The sequence below is a fragment of the Amphiprion ocellaris genome, chromosome 19, assembly GCF_022539595.1.
Source record: "Amphiprion ocellaris isolate individual 3 ecotype Okinawa chromosome 19, ASM2253959v1, whole genome shotgun sequence".
Taxonomy (NCBI): domain Eukaryota; kingdom Metazoa; phylum Chordata; class Actinopteri; family Pomacentridae; genus Amphiprion; species Amphiprion ocellaris.
Window position 1 is genome coordinate 15,085,868 of NC_072784.1, and position 16,384 is coordinate 15,102,251.

The following is a 16,384-nucleotide window of genomic DNA, read 5'->3' on the forward strand; positions in this document are numbered from 1 at the left end:
ACTGGCTTATAGAGTGATGGATGACCATTGCTTAACCTTAATTATAGTGTGCAAACTGCAACAAAAATAATTGCACCTCTCTGCAACACCAGTGCAAGTACAATGAGTTCCTCGGAAAATACAATTTTATGCAGACAGCTGTTTAAACAACATCAGTCTTAAACATGTCATTTACAAAAAAATTACAATATTTTATCTCACTGAAATTGATTAGTGGGCCATTTAACACACAAAAACAACTAGTCCTGTGCGGCATTTGGTGTTGTAAAGGTGTGTTTTCATTAGTTATCTGCAAACACAGTAGTAAAGCATGCTTTTATTTCGAACCGTTATAAGTTGAATTTCTTTTTAATAACTTTGATTGAAACACCTGCATTATTGATGATTATTAGCTAAGTACAAACTGCAGATTGGCCCTTTAACTGAACATCATAGTGACTTTAGCTTGGATGGCTTATATAGTGACTGATGCCCATTGTTTAACCCATAACTGCAGACAAAAATAATTAATACCTCTCTGAAACACCCATCTAAGGCACTGCATTCCTCATCAATTACAATTGCAGGCAGCTGTTTTAGCAATTCTTCTCTTAGACATGTCATTTACAGTAGATAAGACAAAAGCATGTGAGGCTTCTCTGTCCTGCTAGCAGGCTGATACTGGTTTTCCTGCTGGTGACTGCATCCTTACTGTACCCTGCATAGCTGTTCTTGTGAGAGTGAGCTGCTCTCCAGCAGCCATAGAGGCCACTGTACTATCCAACAACATGAGTGGCTCCACCCATAAAGAGACCGACCAATCAGAGAGCTCCAAATACGATACTGGGTTTGATTTGCAAAATTGACCTTGACCTAAGCGAATAGCGCAGCATGTGGGCGTGGTCAATGGTAAGTTCGGTTGCGCTGAACGTCGCTCATCAACTTTTGCTACTAGACGAGCCTGGCAAAGCTAGTTAGCAGCTACTAAACATATACATTTCTAAACTAATTCGTCGCTGATTGCGGTGCATTTCTGGCGTTTGAAATTCAAACTGGGATTTACAGTCGTCCGCAAAGCAGCAAATTCCAGAGGTGACGAGGAGACTCCATTTTCGTATGCGGCTGCTCGGGCTAGCCAGCAAGACGGCGGAAAGCTAGCTGGTTATGTTGCTAGGCTAACTTTCCCTGCCAGGCGAACGGGAGCCAGAGCAAGCTAGCAGCTTGCGATAAATTGTCTATCTGACGATACCTTCGTTTACTACAAAAGACTCCCAGGTAGGTTTTTGAACACTGCATCTATATGTGTCTTTACATCACCGTGGGAGCACATTGCTTCACAGATCCAGTCTCCGAAACTGGATTTCATCAACGGTAGGATGCAGTCATGTTACGTTAGCTGCACACGGCTAGTGCTACCCGAATGTTAGCCTCCTTCCTCCACAGTGTTTCTACCCAGCAAGCTGGCACGCTAAGCTAATGTGTTATGGAAGCTAAAGGGAACACTGTCACATTCCTTTCTCACGTAACCTTATCATCCGCTGTGTATTGCCACAGTAGTACACACAGAATGCAGATATAGACCGAGCTGCACGATGGGGTAGTGGGCTAACTTTAGCAAGCGATCCAGTGACTAATGTAATGTTATGTCATCTGCAGATTAGATGTGCAGAAATGCAAAATTTGTAGCTGATTGTGGTTTGCTGTTGTTGCTGCCATAGCGATACTTTGACCCTGTGATTGCAGCATGCTGATGGTGGGAGGCAATGGACGGATGCACTAGAATGAGTGTGAAGGAGCTGTGTGAGACCGATGACCTGGCCACCGGTTTGGTGCTGGACCCGTTACTGGGGTTCAGCACCCACAAGATGAACATCAGGTAATCCGTCACTCTGGTAATACGCAGCCAAATCAAACTGTGTCACAGTCAGAGAATCTAAAATACCAATGGTGGAATGTCTCTTTGGCCTTCACATTTACACACTATTGTTTTGGTTTCTTTTGTTGTGACTGGTTGAATGTTTACTGTGACATGTGTGAGCATGCCCTGTTAGCCCAACCTGTCCTTAAGGTAGTTTACATACAGTTATATGTATATAACTTACAGACATAAGTTAAGCATTGTATTGAATCAAATAGCTGTGCCTTACTGCCCTGTGTGGGCTGAGAAGACAGATGTGCAGTTTAATGCAGTTCCCACACACTGTCCACTAGATAAAGGCTGATTACCAGCATGGCTGATTTATTAAATTTGATCACCAATGTCGTTTATTTTTTCTAAGCACCTCTTGATCAAATGAATTATTTAAAAAATGCACTGTATTGGCTCAGATACAGCTCCCTCTCTGTATCACCTCAGTGTCTCACCTAGTCACTGTCTGGCTGGTTACATGTCACGAGTAACAGCCTATCAGCATTGAAGGATAAATTTTGAAAAGTTCTTTTTTAATTAAACACATGTAAAATATAATACCAACCATTTCAGTGAAGATTTGTGTTGAAGTTTGTGTTAAGATCATATTGCTCGACGCCTGCTGTCCATTTCTTGTACAAGTCAGTTAGATATTTTTAAAACTAGTGCCAAACTCAACAAAACCTTTGGAATTCACAAGCTACACTTGCGTTTAAAACTGTACCTTCAGGCAAAGTAGCCTAAATTCTCAGGACAGTCCTCCCTGTACACGAGAAAGCTGAATTAGGAGTCATGTTTTGTTTGTTTGATTAATGCTGTGATTAAAGCTTTCTGATTTAAGAGCATTGTCACTGCAGGCTACCTGTGAGTGATGTAAGTGGAATTTCAGTGGAGGGAACAATCTACTGTTGTGTGACAGTGATGCAAATGCTAATAACAGATCATTAATAATAATTATTATTCAAATGTTTGATTATTTGAATTTTGAGTTTTTAATTTTTTTGTATCAGTATGTTAAATGCAGTGTTAAAGTTTGTGCACATTGTCTATCACACTGGAATATGCTGTATCTATAATTGTCTTTACAGCAAAGATGCACAAGGGATAATTATCTAAATTTATAACAACATTTTTGCTGTTATGAATTAGCCATAATTCATTTCAAGTTTAACTAGTGACCGGTTTGAGTGTTTTTGATGTTGTGTAGTAGTTGTGGTAAATTGGAAATGGTCACAAACATAGAAATCGTTGAGAAAATGGATTATTTATGTATTTTTTTAAACCCTGCATCTTCTTTTGATCGCACCAAGAAGTGTTCACTGAGCACAAAAATGTTTTGATGATTTAAAACAATACTGGGAATTCTATATCTAAAATCAACATCAGTACCTAAAATTCAGTGTTTAAAACAGCACCTTGGACTAACTCAGGCTATGTGGAATTGACCCTGTTGCAATTGCTGCTCTTCTTCAGTCCCCCACCAGAGATTCGGCGCTGGGGTAACCTCAAAGAGACCCTCTTGCGGTTTCAACGTACGCATGACTTCAACGCTACGTTTGAGGCACTGACGGTGGGCGAACTGGCTGGTGATTACTTTAATGCTTTGGGAAGCCATCGACAGGAGCTGCTGAGACAACATGTAAGCATTTGCGCTCGGAAGTCTCCCACTTTTAGTATCTGTGCTTGGCTCATAGGAACATATCACTGTCTTTTAAACTTGTCACTGGAATGTGAGAACACAATCCTAATCCATCTGTGATGTCTGCAGGTTTATCGCTACCTCAGTGCCTTCCTGTTGGATAGCGGTGTCAAGATCGAGTCCTGTGACAGATACTCCTCAGAGACCAACGGAGCAAAGATAACCTCAACAAGGCACTGGTAATCACTCACACTTGTTTCATTGTATTTGTCAAGACGGCAGCAACAATAACTGCTACTGTTACAGCACTGTGGTGGACTGTGTGAGTGTTTGTTTTTTTTTTTTTAAATTGTAGCTATGTGACTGTTGAATTGTTGCTCTGCAGGTTTGCAGGGGAGCGGGTGGAGGTCCTGCTGGGCTGCATAGCAGAGCTGAGCCCCGCTGACAGTGCCGTGCTGAGGGCAGGAGTCAATGACTTTAGCGTGATGTATTCCACACGCAAGCGCTGTGCTCAGCTCTGGCTCGGGCCTGCAGCTTTTATTAACCACGGTGAGTTTGTTTGCGTTTCTCACTAATGTTTTTCCAGTACACACATACGTGTACCAGTTAAAAATTTTCATAGCCGATAGGAGTGTTTGCTTATGAGTTTCATTAGCCGATCATTTCCCCAGGAGCACATTTTACTGGTGCAGTCTGTGTCAAGCTGCTGTCACTTTGAAATTGATTGATGGGACTATTATTACATGCAGTGATGTTACACAACAACTAAGTGTTACTCAATTGTTTTGTAGTGTTTGTTAATCACTGACGTTACTGAATGAGGCCAAGAACTTGAGGCATTCAGCAATGACGATTTTTCATGCTATATCAGGAAAAAGTCCAAATATATTTGCAATTTAAACTGTAGAAATACTGACGACTGTGTCCTCAAATTATTATTATTATCCTGCACATGTGCTTGAAAGCTGGATTAGAAGTAGCTGCCTTATGTTGTTTTGATATATACTGGAGATACTTGTAGATCATCCCTTGATATAGTTTTTCTGCTTTGTTCAGAGTCCTGATTAAATGCATATTGGCTGGTAAGCTTTAACATTTGCCAACCAAATTTGTCCAGCATGAGGTGTGATGCTTAGGATCTGCGTTTTTCATGAGCACAACTTTTGTCCAGGCTATTGACCTTTTCTGTGTAAAATGCTGTGCTAATATTGCACTTCAGTTGTTATTCACAGTGGCAAAAAATATTTGTTAATGTATTACATTTTCAGCAGGACAAACTTCTTCTTATCTTTAAGAATTGCTGTTTCCTATTTTGCTCAATCTTCATGGGAATCTAGGTTGTAGATATCCTTATTTTTCTGTTATAGCTGTACAGTGTTATCAGCTTAATTTCTTAATGTGATTTTCTTTAGTCTTTCAAATCTACATAAAGTGTCACCCCTGTGTTATTGTGCAGTCCATGAACCTAGGGTCAGAGAGTCAGTCAATATTTGCTGTTTTGCTTTGAGGTCATTAGATGAGTTCATGTAAAGTCCAGCTAAATGTCGATTAATGAGTGCAATATATACAATATATATGTACTAATTTTACTCAACAGTGAAAATGATTCATGTATAATGATGAATGTGTTTTGTACCATGACTGTATTTTACTAGTGATTATAGTTAAAAATCATAATCAAATTGTTCCCATAAATTAATGTATAGTTAATTAAAGGAACAGCACAGTCATTTTAACAAAGTCGACAGTAAATACATGCAGATTGCTCTTCACAGACAGCATATCAATCTGATGTGTGAACTGAATTGCAATTATACAAAAGGTCCAGTGAAATTTGAGTTAATTGTTCCATCCACTCGGAGGGCTATTTCTTTTAACAGTGTTTTGAAAGTTAATCAGCTTAACCTTGAAGCTTTTGCGAAATGAAGTCGGTGTAGACCAGCTGATCAACAAAATGCTGTGTCCTTTATTCATTGCTGTGATTAAATTAAAAACTTGATTTTTTTTTTTTTAATCTGTGTTTCTTTTTGTTTCTCCTTCTGGGTTGAAGATTGCAAACCAAACTGCAAGGTAATAATGAAATAAGAATTTCTCGTATGAATAAATAAATAAATAAATAAATTAATTAATGCATAAATGCTCAAATGTTATTTTCTTAATCTATCAAGATTTGTGATTGTGTATTTTGCAGCTGTTTATTGTGTTTCATTGATTAACAAGCCTTTGTCTTTTTCTTTTACTGTGGTTTTCACCCACCCAGTTCATCCCTGGGGAAAAGAATATTGCTTGTGTTGAAGTCATTCGACCCATTTCTCCTGGGGAAGAGATCACATGTTACTATGGTGCCAGCTTTTTTGGTGAAGGCAACGAAATGTGTGAATGCTGCACCTGTGAGAGGTGTGTCCATCAGATATCAGACACTGTCTTTAACAAAGCCTGTTTTTTTTGTTCGAAACAGAAGATTATCTTGTTGACGTTTGAGCTTCTGTTTAATTTAGTAATTTTCACCATTTTTAAGGAATGGAGAGGGCCACTTCAAGCACAGAGGGAAACAGCCTGAATGTGAGGAAACGAAGGACCCTGTGGGCCAGAAGTACCGCCTGAGAGAGAGATATCTTCGTCACCACAGAGAAAAAGGTCACTTTCCTACAAGGCCGATAACACCAGGAATACACTCGGGTATCTTTAAAGGTAACCAGTTCAAGGTTTTCTCTTAAATTATCCTCTAAATAATCATGAAAGCTAAAAAGTAGTTCATAACTCTGCGTTCATAAAACTGCTACATTCTTTTAAAATGAAAATTTCAAAATATTGACTGTCACCTAATTCAGACAGAAGATGTTCTTTGTTGGCTTTGTACAAATGTAGTGAACACCAGAGAAATCGCAGGAATAATAGCTGAACAGTGCAATTATACTACAAGTTGTGATAATAAAAACTTGACAGTCTGCTCATAACTTCAGCGGTTGTTAAAAGCATCATTAAAATAAAAGCCTTAAGGATCACTGACACTGCTTGTTCATTAATGTCCACTTAGCGCTAAATGAGTAGAAACATGGCTGTCATTTAATTTTTTTAAGAGTTCATAAAAATTAAGACAACAAAAGATCTGTGAAATGTCTGTGTTTTTTCTAAAAGGTATATTCCAGCGCTTGTTCCAACAGATTAATTAAACGATTCTCTTAAGAGACGTACAGGCAAATAATGGGTCTGCTTTAATCATGTCGTGATGCTTGCATGCAATTTTCATCAATATGTCTGTTGCAATTTTATGCATACTCACAGCTTCCACAAATTCACACTGCAAAGCGAGGACAATACTATGATTGTGAAAAGGCTAGAGATCTTTTCATGTGTCCACAGTGATAGAATATAGGTTGAAAATTGGTGAGGCGGCGGTCCGCAGGACATTTTTGTATTGCGATAGGCCACAGACAAGATCAGTTAATGCAGCCAGTTGGCTGTTAATGAACAACTTTGTCTCACTATTCAGGAGCCAGATGGGAGTCTGGAATAGCTTTATAATGACTGTGAGTGCAGTCATCCATAACCTGTAAACATGTTTGAAAAATTGCCTAGTATGTAATATAATTTAATAGAAAATGCTTCCACATGACCAAAAGACTGCATGTAATATGGAGACTGCAAACAAGTTTAACGACATCGCTTTCTCCATTTGTAAATAATAGTATTTGGTTTAAAGTAGCAAAATATGCTTATGTAATCATGGCAAAACAAAGGATTTAGCAGGTAGGATTTAAAATAATTAGATGGCATCTTCCTTGGGGACAGACAGGAAAGATCACACAATAGGTGGAAGTTCTCACAAATAAATTAAAACTCTTAATATTTAGAATTTTTCAAAGTTATTGATTTATACATGTAATAAATCAATGGTGTGTTGTAGTTTTAATTAGGCTGCATATGGTCTTGCTTCTGTTGAAGAGTTAGCTTAAAGGTGGAGGATGGATTGTGTGTATCTTTTCAAACATGAGAGCTGTGCCTGTGGACGGTGGACATTAAATTTGTAGATGGTGGAAACAGCTTTGCCGTAAACTCTGAATACTACAGTTCTTTAAGGAGTCGTAATACCATCTAGGTAGTATGTGGATTATTAACTGAAAACATTCGGTATGGTATAAATGTTAAAAAATATGTTGAAAAGAAGATGTAGCGTTTTTATGCCACAGCTTCCACATCATCACACGCTGGGATAGCATTATAGGATGTTTCTGTTCAGTAAATGGGTCACAGGATAGATAGAGGAAAAACTTACAATCTTGTCAAAGGCTATTTTTCAGAGCTAACATTTGGTTAAACATGACATTCATGTTTATTGCTGAACATGACATTAAACATGATATTAACTGCCGAATAAACACACACATCAACAAAACAAATTCCTTTGTACAGAAAATCCTAACTTCAACTGATTCTTTGTTGTCTTTAATTCATAGCCATCCCCTCAAGGAACTCCTTTACTCAGCAGATGAGGAGAAATGCCTTGAAGAACAGAAAACTGAGTCAAACAAAGGAGTGGAGACGGGAGAAGCAAAGACGATCAGGAAAGCATCCACTAAAATCCTCCACGTTTAAACAGTGCAGGGCAGTTCCACTTTTGTCCCAGGTTACTCTAAGGGACCTTACAATCAGAGTACGGCGCCACTCAGTGGACTTCCTGCTTAATTGTAAGGATCCCAAAAGCAAAGAAAGGGCCTTGCTGCAACAGCTGGAGGAAGTAAAGCCAAAAGATAACAGGCTGAATGAACTAAACTCGACTGGTGAAGAAAATGACAGCAGTGCATTAAACTTGAAGCCTTTCACTCTAAATTCCTCCATGTCAGTTCATCAGAGAAGCAGACCTGCTGTAAGTAACACAGCGGTGAATGGGAAGCCTATCAAAGCAGTGGGCAAGCGAGCGGTACACATGAGGACCTCGTCAAGAACAAAGGACATGGTTCGCGCCGTGTCCACACAGCAGACAGAGTCCACTAACACGGATAACACTACAACTGTTTGTCCACCTGTTGAGGTTGACAAAACCTGCAGTGCAATACAACAAGAGAAGACTGAAAATGCATCCACAGAAAGTCAAGGCAGCAGCATTGAATCCTGCATCATCGCTGAGGTTCAAAATCCAACTGCTGAGCAAAATGAGCGCAAGACTATCAGAGCGTCATCCCTGTCAGAGGTCTGTCAGAGCATCACAGATGAATCAAAGAAAGCTGGGGACAATCCACTAATATCTCTGAAGCAATACCTTACCGTCAATCTAACGAGGTTATCAGTGCAACAAAGTTTTGAAGCTGGAAAGACCTGTGAAGACAGGAAAGGAAGAATGGACATAAGAGGAAGGAGCAGGCAGAGCCAGTGTCCTAAACCAGCGACCCTGGTAGAAAAACGAGTATCCAGATCTCAGCAGAGGCAGGGAGGAAGTTCAGACATCTGTACAGCTGAAGGTAACAGAGGGGTGAGGGAAATGCTTTTTAAGGCCATAGATAAAGTTAATGTAAGAAAGCGGCACCTTGATGAGATTGTTGATGATTCGTCCCACAGTGAGAAAAAAAGGAACGACAAGGTTATTGAAATACAAACAGTGTCAGAAGAAAAAGTTTGTGTACAAAAAGACCAACAGAACATTTCAAAAGACAAGAGTGAAGGGCAGAAAGAAAATAGAAACTCTGCATCAACAGTTGTAGAATGTAAAAGTAATATAGTTCTTGAAGAAGTAAAAGAGTCTGAATGTAAAATCGTGTCCAGTGAAGAAATGAAAGCGCAAAATAACATCCAGTCTATGAAAAATATCGTCAGGGATGCATGTAAGCAGAAAGAAGTGCTTAAAGTATCAACACAAATGACTCGGAGTTTGAGTAGACAGGCAGTGAGTAGGCATGAAGAAGATATTGTTATCAAGCAAGCAAAGGTTCTGCTATCTGATATTTTAAGAAAAGATAAATCCTTAATAGATAAGAGATTGCAGGGAGATATTGTAGGACGAGGGTTGTCTAACTTAATCTCTCAAGAAACGCAGAGTGCCGAGGAGGAAGCAGAAGAAACTGAAATAAATGGAGGCAGGTGCTATCGTTCAGCGCAGAGACGAAAGATGAGGCCCAGAGCAGCAAAAGCAAAAGCAGAAGAAAAGCAATGTACAAAGGGGCGCTTGAGCGAAGAAGTTCCAGCTACAGTTAAGACTGAGTTTGGTGTGGAAAGTTTGCAGCTTCAGTCGTCACAGAGGCACAGTGACCCACCGACTCCCTGCCTCAATCCACTACCTCACAAGACACCAGATACCAATCCACAGGCCCACACACAGTCCAACATACCTCTGAAGAAACGTACATTTCGCAGTTCTGTGGAAATGGTCTCTGAACAAACTCTGAAGTCTGTTTCAGATCAGGTTTCTAAAAAAGTCACTGAGCTAAATTCATCTACAGCTCTAACAAAGGACATCCCTCCATGTTCAGGGGAGAGCAGCAAAGTGAAAGTTAGACCTAGGAGAACAGAAGTCCAAAAGTTAGGTCCCAAAAGGATGACAAAACAAACCTCCTTTACCAGAGTGCTTCGCTCCAGAGCTAACGAAGTACAGCGAGGCCATTTATTGAGGAAAGTTCGAATGTGTAAATTAGAGAGGCAAGATGACGATGACATCAGCCAGGCTGTGACAGAAGAGACTGATAAGATTGCAGAGGGCAAACATGCTAATCTGGCGAAAAGCCAGCAACGGTTTGGTAAGAAATCCGCTTTAAATATATCTCAAAAGAAAGAGCAGGTGGAAGCATTAATGCTCGAACAAAGTGATTTAGAGGACGTAAAGCCTGGCCTTAATTTTAAGATTCGTCTTAAGAGGAGAAGGGGTAAAGTGTGGGAGATGCAAAGTGCAGGATTTGAAAATGTAGCATTAAAAACCGAAAAGGGAGATGAGTTGGTGACATGCGATCCTTTTAAAGCCATCATGGATTCTGTATCAATTTTAAACATGGAGATGGAGGCAGCTCAGGCTCACGTGCAGGCTAGTAAGAAGTCAAAGAGCAGGCTGCATCGTATGAAAAAAAGGAGGGAGAGGTTGAATGAAAAGCAAGCCATAAATTTATCCACAGTTGGGAAATCAGAGAAAGACGCTGAAAGTGCATGCCTGCCCAGTGAATCTGCCAACAATAACGTAGAAGTTAAAGAGAAAATTGACAGAGAGCCTCCTGTTGGAGTCAAGCAGCTATCAGAAAAAATCGACAGTAACAAAAATGACAGTGGGATGTTGGCTTCAGGCCAGGAAACAAAAGTTGAGGACCGTTTTGTAAAGAATTGCTGCTTATTTGAAAGTGGGTTGCAACAAAAGCAGGAACCAGAATTGGATTTCAATGGTCTTCCATTACCAGTAATTAAACTACGGAGGAAAGTTGAGGATATTTGGGAGGTGGAGAGCAAAGAGGAGCTCTTACAAACCGGACTGAAAATAGAGCCCAGAGTAGAGATGAGGGGTCACATTTTCGGGAAACAAAAGAAAGGATGTCTTGATTTTAACAAGCTCAAAGAAGAGTGTCCATCTTCTCAGAGGCTCAACAGCCACTCTGCCCCTCTGAAAACAGAACCACCTCCATTTTCTCTGTCTCTATCACCACTGTCACTGTCATCGCCTCTTAATGACAATAAAGCTGAAGTTATATCCCTGGCTCCTGATAGAATCACTGAAAGGCCAGAGATGAACAGCGGAGGAAGGAAACAGAGGCACAAAATGGACAGAACACGCAAGTGTGGGCCTGTAGAAACACCCACCACTTGCCTTAGTCACACTCTCCAGCAAATTGATAACAGTCTCTCAAAGCTCTCTGAGGGCTTGTGTTCATCTCAGACTCTGGAAAAGCCCACAGCCTGTTCCAGTGCTTCTAATTCTGTCATCCAGCCCCCATCCCAGTCTCCTCCATTCACAACTGCTGATAACATGCTCTCTGGTGAGCCTAACTTCACTAACTGTTGTGATGATATTCTAGATTTTCAATGTCTTAACTTTGAGGGGTATTATCAGCCACAGAACATACTTCCATCATCTCCATCAGATTTGTGTTCGCTGGATCCACCCACAGATCCTTTCAGCAGCCCCCTCTCTCATAGCCCCTCTGATACATGGACCACTGAAACACCGTACCTTGGCCCTCCTAGTCCAGGAAATAACTTTACCAGTGAGGATCTGCAATTTTTTCCAGGCCTAATTTCTTCCAAAAGTGACTCGGTTCCACTGGAATGCGAAGTGAAGGATACCTGCAAAGACAGAAACCCACCCAACTCCAGTTTCAATTTTTCAGCTCTGGGCAACTCTGACTTGATGGTTAAGGATCGGATTATAAGTAAAAATCTAGGAATGCGGATGTCCAAAGAAGACCTCAAACCCCAGTCTTTGTCTGTAACCAACAAACCTCGTTTGCTTGGCACAGCAGCATCATCTGTTACATCTCAAAATCCTCTTACTTTAACTCAATCCTCTATGAACGTCAGGCCGAGCACCAGCCAGTCAAAAACCCAGTCCAACTTTAAAACCCAGGGCCCTTTCCATCGAATGACCATTCCTAGTAAATCTCAAACGTTTCCAAGTAGTCAGCCAAACACAGTCAGGGGAATGCCCCAGAGCTGCCTGACAAAGTCCGTCCCAACATCTCAAATGTCGAATAAATTCCTCTCTCCTCAACTCTTCACTGTGAAAAATCCCAATCCTCCGGACAATCCATTAAACTTCCATGAGAAAACCTCTACAGTTATTCACAGGGTGCTTAAGTTTCAGGGGGGGAACCCGAGTCAGAACTTGTATAGTGCACCTTGTAAAGACATCATGGCTGCTGGCAGCCCGACCGTCACGTCGAGAACACTCAGTGCAAAGCCTGGTGTTGTTGAGAAGACCCAGCAGAGTCAGAAATTTGGTGTTAATACAGAAAGCCATAATAAAGACAACATTTCTGTACATGGATTTGGGAAGGATGTCAGCCATCTTGCTTCCTCCACAAACCTCAGCAGATCCAGTCTTCATTTCAACAAGCCCAACTCCTCTATTCCTCAGTCTTTTAGTAAAAGTAAGATGTCATCTGACAAACACGAAAGTAGTGAAGCCAACATGACATACAGAAACTTCTCTGGGCTGCCAAGACCCTTCTTCTTTCCTAGCAAAATGTCAGACGGTTATTCATCACCACAAGACAAGAGTTTGAAACAGGATAAGTCTACTGCGGCAACCTCAGACAAACACCAGCCATGTTACACTCAGCAAGACCCTTTTGATTTCAGCTTTGGCTCATCTCTGTCGCCCATGTCTCAGCACAGCAGCCCCCAAGTGGCCCACAGTACACCTCCTGGTACACCAGCAAACAAGAGTCAGTCCTCGACCTCCTCAGCCTCTTTCCCTTATGGCTATCAAGGTCCCCCTTACGTACTAAACTTCAGCGGAGACCATTCGTTGACCCTGGGTCTCAGGGATGGAGCTGAGGGCTACCCAGGATTAGGCTCAACAAACTACACCTACCACTGTCTGATGGAACCTTCAGGCACACAAGGGCGGCTGGTTCTCGAGCCCTGTGGACCCCAGCTGTCTAACCCAGCATCTTTTGCCTTGGGTGGATTTTCAGGGCTAAAAGGTCAGGAAGAACACTGCAGAAAGGACATGCAGCAGCAGTGCCAGCCTGGAGAACACCAAGGCACATCACACTACGGACCTGTTCCAACATCTCACTCCATGGGTGCCACAAAACCCAAGCGAGTGAGGTTGGTGGTGACAGACGGCACAGTAGACTTAGATCTTCAGTACTCAGATTGATTTATACCCGCAGGAATTCCAGACTACATTTGGATGTTGTTTTTCTGTGAGGGGGATTATACAGTATCTGCCACAAAAAAGAAAATGTTTTTGTAAGCATTGTAATTCATAGTCTACCGGTTATTAAAGTCAACTGACTGGCATTTTTCTAAATCATTATTTTGATGGACTGTTAATATACGAATGACTTGTACAGGGTTTATGTAAAGGAGGCTTACTGGAGTGTTTTAATTACTGTATGATTTTTTAAGAACTAAATATCTAAATACAATCTGCATAGCATACCAAATTTTGAATGCATCAAGAAAAACAAAGCATTAAATATGTGAGTGGGAGTTTGAACCTACAGGCCCTGTAATCATTGAAAGCCCTCTTACTGTACTGTAGCATAGATGTATGAATTTTTCTATACCATGTATGGCAGTAGAGACAGAAACCACCATCACTGGTTGGCGGTACTTGTATTGGTGGGTTTTAAAAAGGCAGCTTTGTGCCTCAGACTTTGATATGTTCTTGTGACTTTTTGAAGCACCTGTTGACACCCTGTCTACCCTCATTTTTATACTCACAGTAAGGTCTTTTTCTCACCGTGTGTGTGTGTGTGTGTGCAAGTCTTTGTGTGTGGGTGTGTGCATGCATTTGGCAGGTGGGTCTCGAGGGATCAAAGTAACGTGTGTCGTCATACCTGATCGTGTGACTGTCGCTTTGCCAGATTTATGTAAGTTCATTAGTGCATAAATGAAAGGCTCGTGCAGGAACAGTGTACAGTAAAACAATTTCACAACCTGAAACGATATATTCTAGGGCAACTCTACTGGGTAAAGATGCGTTTCATGAACTGCAGCTTTTCACAGCTGCTCTCTTGAGTACAGATGTGGATGAGTGACGGTGGGGGGGAACTGCAATATGTTTTTTCAGGCCAGTTGTGCTTAATGGATTGAGGGATAGCGCAACACGGCATCTTTGTAATGGAAGTACACCCAGCTGGCAGACTATGAGAAACATTCGAATATTGTCATGTTGCATTAAATAAAAAGTGACAATCTTTTCACAGAGTTGCTCACTTTTGTTGTTTAGGTCTTGTTTTCAAGGAGAGAACAGAAGGATAAATTGTGCATCATCTACAATACTTGCAGTTGTTTTGTTGTGGCTGATGGAGCTACATGTTCATAGGTGTTTATATTGTAACCAGAGTTATTTGCTGTTGATTGTGGAACTCGCGTGAGCATTACCCTCATGTAATGATGTACTGTATGTTGAACCCATTTTACATCATTGGGCAGGAGTGTTCAGTGTGACTGCACAGCCTTACATTACTACCCTGAAATGTACTGTCTTGATATGGAAAGGCCAATTATTTATTTCAATATCCTCATTCTTGAAAAGGTGCTTTAATGTAATTTATATTTCATATTGATTGTTCAAAACTATTAAATGTTTTTTTTCTTTTTATTATTTAATGGGACAAAGTACTGAACTGAATATTTACCTTGAGTATTTAATTTCAAAGCCTTTGACATCTTATCCAGTTTTTCAGTTGTTACAAGTAAAACTTTCTCTGTCTTTTTTTCTAATTGGCAGTTAGTCTTACTGAAAGTCTGCTGTAGAAATGTACAAATGTAGCCTATATCATTAAAGATACTTAATTCTTGTTTTGTATTTTCTCTCTGACTCTTTTAAATACTCACGTGCGTGTTATCATTAACCTGCAGTTTTACAACAGTACATATATTTTATCCTTAATATAAAAAAGAAACGTACATTCACACGTTTATAGATCTGAAAAGGATGTTACCAGAAGGAAAACTGTAACAGCAATAATCATGATGATGAGATGTATTAATATAAATAACTTTAGCGATGACCAGTTGGTTGATTTGACTGATGCCAGTAATCTTTCCATTCATTACACATTCATCACATCCTTCTTGAGATTATACCATTAATTTTAAGACAGTTTTATTTTGTTTTCTCGTAATTATTCTCTTCATGGTCTCCAGAATTGAGGCTTCAGGTAGAGATTGTTTTCAGTGACAATTAATGAAATAGCAAAATATGACCCTTGGGAACATCTTCATTCACTTGTTTTGTCTAACAGCTGTCAAAAGAAATGTAATTTCCAGTCACATAAAACCAAAGAGTAAGCAAAGTCCTCACAACTGAGAAGCTGGAACCAGAAATTATTGCATGCCCAGAAGTTGCTTTACCCCCACCTGTTATGTGACAGGCGGGTGTGACTACACTGGAGCCTAAATATAAGAAATCTTTAAAGTACTAGATAGAAAGCTAAATGATCATTATCACTGGAATAACCTGAAAAAATACAGTTTTCTCATTTTTCATAACTTTCTATTTTACTCTGATGCATGCGTTATGTTTTAAATGTTACCTAATGTTCCACCCTGTCTGCTTAGAGGACAACTGACATATTCAGGCAGTGGCAGGACGAGAGCTTCTACAGAGGTGACTACAGTTCAGACGGGCAGCCACTGATCAATCTGTTTACTCTGTTAAAACAGTGGAGATTCACCAACAGAGACATAGAGAAGCTTTGCAGTAGTGCTCAAATACATGCACAGACAAAAAAAAGTCTTACTGTGATTGTTTCTAGAGATATTGTGATTGAACTATGAGTCACAGTTTTAATTTGATTGACTATGTTTGCATTTGCATTTCCCTGAAAGAAATGTAAAAATGATGTAACGTTTGCTGCAGTCTGCACCAAACACATTCCCTTACCTGTGGAGAGTCGCCCTCAAATGAAGTTTATTCATGATGGTTATATTTGAAAGACCAAAAGATAATTGCAAGATGTGTGTGTGAATACATACATATATGTATGTTGTATGTATGTACATCATATATATATATATATATATATATATATATATATATATATATATATATATATATATATATATATATATATATATATATACATACACACTATCGTTCAAAAGTTTGAAGTCACCCAGGAAATGGGCCTCTGTACCCCTATGTAGATATTCCATTAAGAATCAGCCATTTTCCAACTACAATAGTCATTTAACAATGTCTAGACTGT

The 16,384-nt window shown here is 40.1% G+C and overlaps 1 protein-coding gene across 1 annotated transcript; it reads left to right on the forward strand.

Moving 5' to 3' along the window:
- The first annotated feature begins 886 nt into the window (after positions 1 to 886).
- kmt5c (lysine methyltransferase 5C) lies at positions 887 to 14,971 on the forward strand. Its single transcript, XM_023297967.3, has 9 exons — positions 887 to 1,254; positions 1,723 to 1,855; positions 3,362 to 3,527; positions 3,657 to 3,766; positions 3,913 to 4,076; positions 5,578 to 5,597; positions 5,788 to 5,924; positions 6,046 to 6,218; positions 7,985 to 14,971. The coding sequence occupies exons 2-9, from the start codon at positions 1,743 to 1,745 to the stop codon at positions 13,318 to 13,320; spliced, it is 6,219 nt and encodes a 2,072-aa protein (XP_023153735.2). The 5' UTR covers positions 887 to 1,254; positions 1,723 to 1,742; the 3' UTR covers positions 13,321 to 14,971.
- Positions 14,972 to 16,384: the final 1,413 nt, after the last annotated feature.